Genomic DNA, 10298 nt, shown 5'->3' with positions numbered 1-10298 from the left:
TTCCTGTAGCATAGCAGCTCTTTTCCATTTGATTGGGGGGTGGGGGGGGCAGCAAACACAGAAAGTTGCTAGGTTGGTAATCTCCGCTCAGAAAATGGCAGAAGTGTCGTTCCTCATGTTATGCGGTTATGTGCCATCAAAATGATTTTGGAAATGTTAAGGTAAAAAAAAAAATTTTGATTTTTAAGATTGTATTTAATGACTTCAACGACATTTCAAATTCCACTCAAAGACAAAAAAAGAGGACAAAGTCCAGGTCCAGCTGCCCTAATCAACAGAGTGTTGAGTATGTTTGTTGCAAGATAGCCCTTTTCTACATGTTCACAAAGAATGAGAACTTTGACCCAAATATGAGGAGGTAAACAACAGCGGTGTATGATGAATTATAATCAAATGAACGCACATCATGAAAAGCCTAGTTTAACAGTGAATAAGGTGCTTTCTAACCTCTTTGAGTGAAAATAGACTTGTCGATGTAGAGGAACACACCTCTGTTGATGTGTCAGAGTTTGGTAAAGCAAACCAGAAATGCCATACAGGTCTGTTTGGGGAAGTCTTCATTTTTTACTGAAATGAGTCATGTCACTCAATTTTCTTTGGCTTCCTACTCCACCATGAAGTACAACATAATTATTTCAAGCATATATCTAGTGGTCTATTTTCCCCTTGAGTGGGCAACAGAATGTATGCACAAGTAAGACCAGCATTCTGAAACTAACTTTATTTTCTCACTCCAGTATTCAGCAACCCTAAACTGCAGCTTATATTACTGAGATGGTGCTGAAAGATTCTATTATTTAAACCAGGTCAGCTACAACAATTCAAAGAAAAACACCAGGAAGCTTAGGCAGTCAGACAATTAAGCCTAATACAAACAGTAAATAACTCATGAATCTAGATTACAGCATTTCACTTCGAGTGATTGCGGAGGCATTTTTCAGAAACTGATCATTGCAGTCTTTATTATATCAACATGCTCTCAAAAGGTCACCACACTGAGATTCAACTCGTTTTCACATTGGCGGCCTTATGTCAATAGTAAGGCTACATGTAGGTAGGCCTAATGGTTCAAACGAAAGTTTCCTTCCCTTCAGGAAATGCAGTTTTAATAGTTTATGGAATGTCACTTAAAAGGAGACATCACAGTTTCTACAGTTCTTGCACAGGATTGAAGTCCGTAGGTCTAACATGCTGGTCACACTTTTTTCAAAACATGGTCCCTTTAATAAGTGGAAATTGCCCCAGAGTCAGTACAGTAGCGCAAGGGTATTACAAGTTGCTATGAGAAAATAGGTTATTTAGGTCTAGACATCGGCGTTGTTTCCCTGCGATATAGGGCTTTGAAAAGAGTCCCAAAGTGCCATCTAAAATAGCTTAGATCAGAGCGCACGGTACGCATCCTCCAAATTAGTCCACAACCTCATATTAAAAATAGGTCAGATTGGCATGGTTTTGCCGGTTACAGTTCTTTTGATGGCTGACGCTGCCATTCCACCAACAAACCGCATGCCTGCAGTCCCACCAGGCAACAAGGCAACCACATAACCCACGATTGCGGCTATCTGAAAGGCTGCTCCCAGTGCTGTGAGTATTGTGCTATGGAGGCTGAGCGCCGCGTAGAGAGTACCTCCTAGAGAGCAGAGGTAAACAACTGCTCCTGGCGTCGGTGTTGCAATGAGCTTGCTTGGTCCTCGCAGTATTGCTGCTCCGAGGAGAGCAAAAAGGGAGCCTAGAGACCAAAGAAGCGCAAACTTCCGTGCTTTCAGCAAGAGTAAAGGCGCATACAAGGCTGAGAGTCCAAAGCACAAAGCCGAGAAGAAAATACAGGTCCCAAAAGCAATGAGCCTCTGCGAACGGCTCATACCCGGCAAACAAGGGTCTGGTTCGGAGGACCATGGCCAGGAAAATCCGCTGCTTGTCCCTTGGCCTGTAGATCCGCGGCTACTAGAATTGGAAAATGGACTTGACCACTTCCCAAACCAACTCCCGGGAACTGACGCCGATTCATCTATGTCTATTGTTGTGCTAGAACTGGACTGAGATATCGTTTTTGCACCTTTTGACTGCGCCAAGTACTCTTGTAGTTGTCGATTCAACTCTGCCATGTTTCCTCAAGTTGCTGTAGGAGGTGCATGGATGGAATGATAACAGGAAGTTGTCAGCTAATGCACAGTCAGAGCAGAGCCCGAATGTAGCAGCGTGAACCTAGCGAAAATAGAATGTTCGTGCCGGATGTATCTATTGCTAGCAAAGGCGGCTAAGAGTTAGCCATTTTTTCAAAATAAAAGTCCCGCTAACCACATTGGGTTTAATGGAGATCGTTCAGAATAATGAAACAAACTTTTGATTTGACTAACCCTATAACATGTGAATATGAAATAAATAATTATAAATATTATAAATGTGAAATAAATAATTTATTAGGAAAAAACTGGTTAAATGTTCAAAAATACGTTTAGTTTATGAAGCTTCTTATGTGTTATGATTTGTATAGTATTATTTATTGTTTATTAGGTTGTTAATTAATTAGACATTGTTGTCAAGTTGTTGAGCTAAGAAAACTAAGTCTTGTGCCCCCTCAACATGGGGGTGAAATGGCATCCTCACATCATCAGCTTTCAGAAAATATACAATTTATGTCTACTGAATCGCCCGGGCGGCGTACGGGCATCATCATGTGCCAACCACATCACAAGCAATGGAATGGTATAGTGACATTCAAGTTGTTGAGCTAAGAAAACTAAGTCTTGTGCCCCCTCAACATGGGGGTGAAATGGCATCCTCACATCATCAGCTTTCAGAAAATGTACAATTTATGCGGATTGAATCGCCCGGGCAGCCTACGGGCATCATCATGTGCCAACCGCATCATAAACAATGGTATGGTATAGTGACATTCAAGTTGTTGAGCTAAGAAAACTAAGTCTTGTGCCCCCTCAACATGGGGGTGAAATGGCATCCTCACATCATCAGCTTTCAGAAAATATACAATTTATGCGGATTGAATCGCCCAGGCGGCCTACGGGCATCATCATGTGCCAACCTCGTCGTAAACAATGGTATGGTATAGTGACATTCAAGTTGTTGAGCTAAGAAAACTAAGTCTTGTGCCCCGTTAACATGGGGGTGAAATGGCATCCTCACATCATCAGCTTTCAGAAAATATACAATTTATGCGGATTGAATCGCCCAGGCGGCCTACGGGCATCATCATGTGCCAACCGCATCACAATCAATGGTATGGTATAGTGACATTCAAGTTGTTGAGCTAAGAAAACTAAGTCTTGTGCCCCCTCAACATGGGGGTGAAATGGCATCCTCACACCATCAGCTTTCTGAAAATGTACAATTTATGTCGACTGAATCGCCCGGGCGGCCTACGGGCATCATCATGTGCCAACCGCATCACAATCAATGGTATGGTATAGTGACATTCAAGTTGTTGAGCTAAGAAAACTAAGTCTTGTGCCCCCTCAACATGGGGGTGAAATGGCATCCTCACATCATCAGCTTTCAGAAAATGTACAATTTATGCGGATTGAATCGCCCGGGCGGCCTACGGGCATCATCATGTGCCAACCGCATCACAATCAATGGTATGGTATAGTGACATTCAAGTTGTTGAGCTGAGAAAACTAAGTCTTGTGCCCCCTCAACATGGGGGTGAAATGACATCCTCACATCATCAGCTTTCAGAAAATATACAATTTATGTCTACTGAATCGCCCGGGCGGCGTACGGGCATCATCATGTGCCAACCGCGTCGTAAGCAATGGTATGGTATAGTGACATTCAAGTTGTTGAGCTAAGAAAACTAAGTCTTGTGCCCCCTCAACATGGGGGTGAAATGACATCCTCACATCATCAGCTTGAGTGTGTGTGTGTGTGTGTGAGAGAGAGAGTGATGACATGACATGAACTGATAACATCAAGTGTGTTTGTGTGTGTGTGAGAGAGTGACAGAGAGAGTGAGAGTGTGCATATCATGCATTGGTTCACATGCACAAGTGACATGAACTGACAACATCAAGTGTGTGTATGTGTGTGTGTGTGTGTGTGTGTGTGTGAGAGAGAGAGAGAGAGAGAGAGAGAGAGTGAGAGAGAGGCTATGCCATGACATGAACTGACAACATCAAGTGTGTGTGTGTGTGAGTGACAGAGAGAGAGAGAGAGAGAGAGAGAGAGAGAGAGAGAGAGTGCATATGTGTGCGAACATTGGTGGTTCACATGCACAAGTGCTATGACATGACATGAGCTGACAACATCAAGTGTGTCTGTGTGTGTGTGTGTGTGTGTGTGTGTGAGAGAGAGAGAGAGAGAGAGTGTCTGTGTGTGTGTGTTAGTGTGTTTGTGTGTGTGTGTGAGAGAGAGAGAGAGAGAGAGAGAGAGAGTGAGAGAGAGGCTATGCCATGACATGAACTGACAACATCAAGTGTGTGTGTGTGTGTGCGTGTGTGTGTGTGAGAGAGAGAGAGTGTGCATGCATATGTGTGTGAACATTGGTGGTTCACATGCACAAGTGGCTATGCAGTTGCTATGACATGAACTGACAACATCAAGTGTGTGTGTGTATGTGTGTGTGTGAGTGAGAGAGAGAGAGAGAGAGAGAGAGAGAGTGTGTGTGTGTGTGTATGTGTTTGAGAGGGAGTGTGAGAGAGAGAGAGAGTGTGCATGCATATGTGTGTGAACATTGGTGGTTCACATGCACAAGTGGCTATGCAGTTGCTATGACATGAACTGACAACATCAAGTGTGTGTGTGTATGTGTGTGTGTGAGTGAGAGAGAGAGAGAGAGAGAGAGAGAGAGAGAGTGTGTGTGTGTGTGTGTGTATGTGTTTGAGAGGGAGTGTGAGAGAGAGAGAGAGTGTGCATGCATATGTGTGTGAACATTGGTGGTTCACATGCACAAGTGGCTATGCAGTTGCTATGACATGAACTGACAACATCAAGTGTGTGTGTGTGTGTGTGTGTGAGAGAGAGAGAGAGAGAGAGAGAGTGAGAGAGAGATATATACTTATACTTATACCATAACACAGACCTATGGTGTTGGGACGGTGTCCACTTGAGTGATGACAGAGGCATGCTTGTGTTGGTGGACCTTCTGCAGTGTGCTTCGTACCTGCACCTGAACCCCCAACACCGCCTCCAGCCATTGTATCAAGGCCAAGGTCCGTGTCAAGAGTAGCCCCCCAGATTGTGGTCTAACAGGCCTTCTAAGTAATGTGTACTTTGCAGTTCCTGCTGGTGGTTTCTATTGTGTAGGTCTGGTGTCCTTTGGCATGGATGACATGTTGTTAGACCTTGTCCGAAGTGCTTTACACTGCTGGACAAGGGTACGCTTTAGGGTAGACTAGACTGTGGTGTTTTCATGCTCCCAAAATATGCAGTACACTAATGTAGTAAACTGATGTTAGAGAAAGCATTGCACATACAGTAAGTTATAAAAAGCAATGCATCCATCATGATTTTAACAGTGTTTTGCGTTTTTGGTGTGGCTGCTCTGAACGCTCACTTGAAAAACTCGCATCGCATGTGTAAGGAAAAATGAACGCCATGTATGGTACAGGATATCGCCACCGTCCTATGCAGTGGCCGAGATCTGAGCTCACAGGTCACTGCCACAAGATGGTCTTTCCAGACCCATTGACAGGTGAGTTAAGTTAAGTTTAGTACTACTTCAGTTAGGATAAGTTATAAGTAATGCAATTTCAATCAGGGTGCCATACGAAGATCGCTATAGGTTTTTGCAGTCTGACTATTCCATTTAGGACTTATAATTTAGAATAAAGACATTGTAATTAGTGCCTTGCCACTAAAACTAAATTTTTGACAACTGGTTGTGTGAGCTGTTTGACTTGTCATTTGCAAATGTATGCATTTCTTTAGTTTGTCATGGTATTTGGGGCTTCCCATCTTCGATGTCTGGTAGATGGGATTGTGACCATGCCGGTCAGCGGTCTGACCTTCAGGTTCGACAGCACGCCGGGGGCTGCTGCTAAGGTTACAGGCAGTCACCATGCCACAGACTCCTGACCTGGTATGTATTACGGCTCCAAGTAATAACATAACTTGGAGTCGCACAATTGAAAAGGCCGGGAAGGTTTTGAGGACCTTGTCCGAAGTGCTTTACACTGCTGGACAAGGGTAAGTACGCTTTAGGGTAGGCTAGACTGTGGTGTTTTCATGCTCCAAAAATATAATTGTAATTGTCAGGCTATGTGTGATGTGAAAAAGATTGCTGAATTCCTGTAGCGCAGCAGCTCTTTTGCGTTTCGAGGTCAAATTCTTATTTTGTAGCACTGTACATCCCTGCTGTTGGGTGTGGTGATACCTGTTGAAAGGTGGTGCAAGGCCATTTTAAAAGTAGATGTTGTCTAGCGATTAAAACCACACTCATCACAGAGCCGACATTTGCCTCAGAGTTATGTAAAACTCCGGCTTTGTGCTGAACAAAATAATACGATAGAACAATATTTTAGAGGGTGTTTCATCTATCCATCTAGGTAACCACAATGATCCAGCAGACCTTATGTACCCCATACATTTAGGCCCGAGAAAGGCAGTTTTGTGATAAAGATGAAAACAGAACAAGTTGAGACAGAGCCAGAGGAAGGCTGGAGTAAAAAACCGAGTATTCCACAAAATTTAAAAAGGTCTTATCAGTCTCCACCGTCACCACAGACAAGAATGTGTGGGTTAAATGAGAAGCAAGCGCATATAAGGCTTAGTCGAAAAAGAAAACTTTGCCCCAAATCTGTCCAACTTGTAACAGATTTGATAATCGTATGAATAATTGCTGGTTTAATGCTGTAACGCAAGCAATTTTAAATGTAGGTGTTGTTATCCAGCACCTTAGAGCGCACCCATCACAGAGCCGACATTTGCCTCAGAGCTATTTAAATCTCCTACGGCTTTGTGTTCAACAAAATAATTGTACAATCAACATGTCACACATAATGCCCGTGTTGGAGGACATTAGTAGGCTGTTCCCATCTATCGATCTAGGCAACCACAATGATCCGGCAGATCTCGTGTACCCCATAAATTTATGGTTTAGGGAGAGAGATTTGTGTATTTGTGTAGGTTAAACATGCATTTCAATGTGGTTGCAAGTAAAGACACCATACGTTTTACACACATTCCTGACATTTTAATTGTAATCATCCCCAGGGCAGGTAAGAAAACAGTAATTAGGAAATCCGTGTCATACATCCATAATGCAATATCAGTCAACTGATGTGACCTATGATCTTAAATCAATAATATATCACAGGGGAACACCAACACATGGACATTATTGGACCATTCTTTGCCATCGAGATCTGGGTATAAAGGCAGACGGTGTAAATAAAGAGATCATAACACGCGATAAACGTCATTATAAGGAAGGTGTCATTTCAATGAGAAGCAAGAAAGCTCAGTGTGTAGGCTTAGTCGAAAAAGGAGACTTTACGCCAAATCTGTCCTATCATTCAACCATATGAATAATTGCTGGTTTGATATTGTAACTCAAGCCATTGTAAATGCAAATGATGTTATCCAGCACTTGGCGTGCCGTAACACTGTGCTGTGGTCAGAGGTAGACTATCAAACTTCTGTTTTCATGTGCAGTTATACATAATACTTATGTCGACAATGGTGAGAATGTATGATCGCAAAGCCATACATGGTTAGTGTAACGGTCAGTATTTTGTAAAGGTCAGCTGTGTGCGGTGTGAAAAAAAATTACAGCGCAGACAATTTGAGGTCAGTAGGGTGAGTAAAAATACAATGTAGGCTATGCAATGTTCTAACTTTCCAGCATGGCAAAGGAATTGTTTTTGTAGGGTTCGAATGGTGGCATTGTTTACCACCTTCTGGGTGTAGATGTGCTCCGCCATCCCTAAGCATTAACTGGGCAGAGAGAAGAAACCATAAGGGGAAAAAAAGGCATAAGACCAGACAGTCAGGATAGGAAGATAACAGGTGTAGGAACAGTTGGAGGAAGGGCCAGTCATACATGGTTACAAGTGTTTTGTAATTGTCAGGCTATGTGTGGTGTGAAAAAGATTGCTGAATTCCTGTAGTGCAGCAGCTCTTTTGCGTTTCGATGTCAGACACCAACACATGGACATTATTGGACCATTCTTTGCCATCGAGATCTGGGTATAAAGGCAGACGATGTAAATAGAGATCATAACGTGATAAACGTCATGATAACAACGGTATCATTTCACCTATGATCTTAAATCAATAATATGTCACAGGGAAACAAATCCCAGAGCGTTAATGTGAACATAGAAGACATCCATGTCTGCCTGTTAAATGAAACCAGCATAAGCATAGGCTTAAATATTCTACAGACTTAAGGAAATATGCAACGTACCTGGCGATGTATACTATACTATACTATTACCTACCTTAATATGAATACTCTTTTTCTATCTGAATACTCTTCAATACTCTGGTTCAGTGTGAATTAGGCCTATGTGATGCAGACACTTGCCACAAGTTGTACAGAGTGTCATGAGTGGTAGCCTAGCACTCTCAGGTCACATATTTGTATTATTATTATTGCCTGAAAGTGTATAACTGCCTATTCCCTGCGTTAGCAGGTTAGACATGACGCTTCTCTGGTCCTCCCAGCTGGTGAGACAAGGAATGGACTATGTAGTTTATTTAGACATCATTTCTGAAGTACATTGTATTTGTTTAGTGCCAGTTGTATGCACTGTAAGGTCCTTCAGCTCTCGGAATAATGTACTAGGCTATGTTGGTAGAAACTTGACTTTAAAGCTACCAAAGGGTACCACACACACATTTGCATGTTATGTCCATGTAGCTTCTTATCATATAATGTCAGCTTAAACACAAACAATTCAGTTTACTGATTAATGTCTACATTTGAAGGCTAATTGGTTTCGTTTTCCCTGCATTACATATGTATGTCATTAATTAGCTTAACACTAGGCTTAATTGTATCATATTGTGTGTAATGCAGGTTTTGCTTTTCCCTACAAAAAGGCAAAAAATGTTGGTGGTGGCACTTCTGGTTTTACCAGGGTGGGGTTCAACTCCCCATGGCATTACCTTGTGTTGGTAGAAAAGTATTTGGCCAATTGGGTCACTAATTGGCTAATTATTATGTATTTTTTTGGAAATTATAATGTACTGTAGGCAACTTTATGTACCATTTACTGAATTACCTGGTAAACTGCCTTAGTGTTATTTTAGGCGTAGTGTCTTTTGCTATATTTAACTACTGTTAACCGTTTTGTACTTTCAGTGCTGTATGACGTTACTGTGACTTGACCCTCAGATTTTGAATATAATGCATGTGTCTTCTAGCTGTTCACTGTTCCTGAAGGATGCACCGCAGGATGAGAGCTACGACTCCAGTGCCTGAGTTAGGTCATCATCATTGACCAAGCATCTGCATAAGATGACCACAAATTCGTTATTACTGAAGTTGTGTGGATTAACAAAAGTATTGATTTTATACCACTGACATGGGGTTAAAACATCAGCTTAATTAATACATGTGCATGTTTTGTACTGTCTCTTCTGTTTTTAAACTACTCTACATTTCAGTGCTGTACGACGTTACTGTGACTTGACCCTCAGATTTTGAATATAATGCATGTGTCTTCCAGCTGTTCACTGTTCATTGGGGTTAAAACATTAGCTTTATTAATAAATGTGCATTCTAAATTGCGGCATTGTATCATTAATTCTTCAGTATTTATGTGTAGCCTAAATAGGCCTAAACAAACAACTGATTGTTGATAAGGAAACAATGAAACTACTCATGCAATAGAATTACACATTCTTAAACCTATTAAATATTTATTGCAAATTAAATGAAGAACAATAAAATTAAATTTAAACAAAACATTTACCACATTTGTTTCGCTTATTTTTTATTGTTAGGCATTTGATTTCTGGTCTTGTGTCCTGTAAACAGTAAAGCATATTAAATGGATATAAAGCAAATCAAATGGACCGATATTCTGTATGTAATTAGTGTCTGCACGGACCCGTTTGGGTGTTGCACCTAGTGAATCAGTACGTTATGAAGAATTACGTGCAGACACTCAGGATAGCGACAGGTTCAAAATTCTCCATTTCATCTGACAAGTCAATCGAACTTGAGCAATTATACACGGGTTTGCGTACCTACAAAGACCGAATCTGCTAAAAAAACAGGTCTAGAACACGTTGTGTATTACGCGACTTTTATTTAGCAAATTCTGCTCAACCGGAAGTCTTATTTTCGCTGAACAATCGCTAATTTCGCTAGAATAACGGAACCCCCGAAT

At 41.6% G+C, this 10298-nt stretch overlaps 1 protein-coding gene across 1 annotated transcript; it reads right to left on the bottom strand.

Moving 5' to 3' along the window:
- Positions 1 to 544: 544 nt before the first annotated feature.
- sft2d3 (SFT2 domain containing 3) lies at positions 545 to 2186 on the bottom strand. The gene has a single exon (XM_042099651.1). The coding sequence runs from the start codon at positions 2103 to 2105 to the stop codon at positions 1437 to 1439; it is 669 nt and encodes a 222-aa protein (XP_041955585.1). The 5' UTR covers positions 2106 to 2186; the 3' UTR covers positions 545 to 1436.
- Positions 2187 to 10298: the final 8112 nt, after the last annotated feature.

The sequence above is a fragment of the Alosa sapidissima genome, chromosome 1, assembly GCF_018492685.1.
Source record: "Alosa sapidissima isolate fAloSap1 chromosome 1, fAloSap1.pri, whole genome shotgun sequence".
Taxonomy (NCBI): Eukaryota; Metazoa; Chordata; class Actinopteri; order Clupeiformes; family Clupeidae; genus Alosa; species Alosa sapidissima.
Note: the sequence above shows the minus strand (reverse complement) of the source record. Positions and strands in the feature narration are given on the sequence as shown.

What these genes read in the sequence shown, in the direction of transcription:
- sft2d3 (XM_042099651.1), bottom strand. Translation starts at nt 2,105, where the DNA reads ATGGCAGAGTTGAATCGACAACTACAAGAGTACTTGGCGCAGTCAAAA.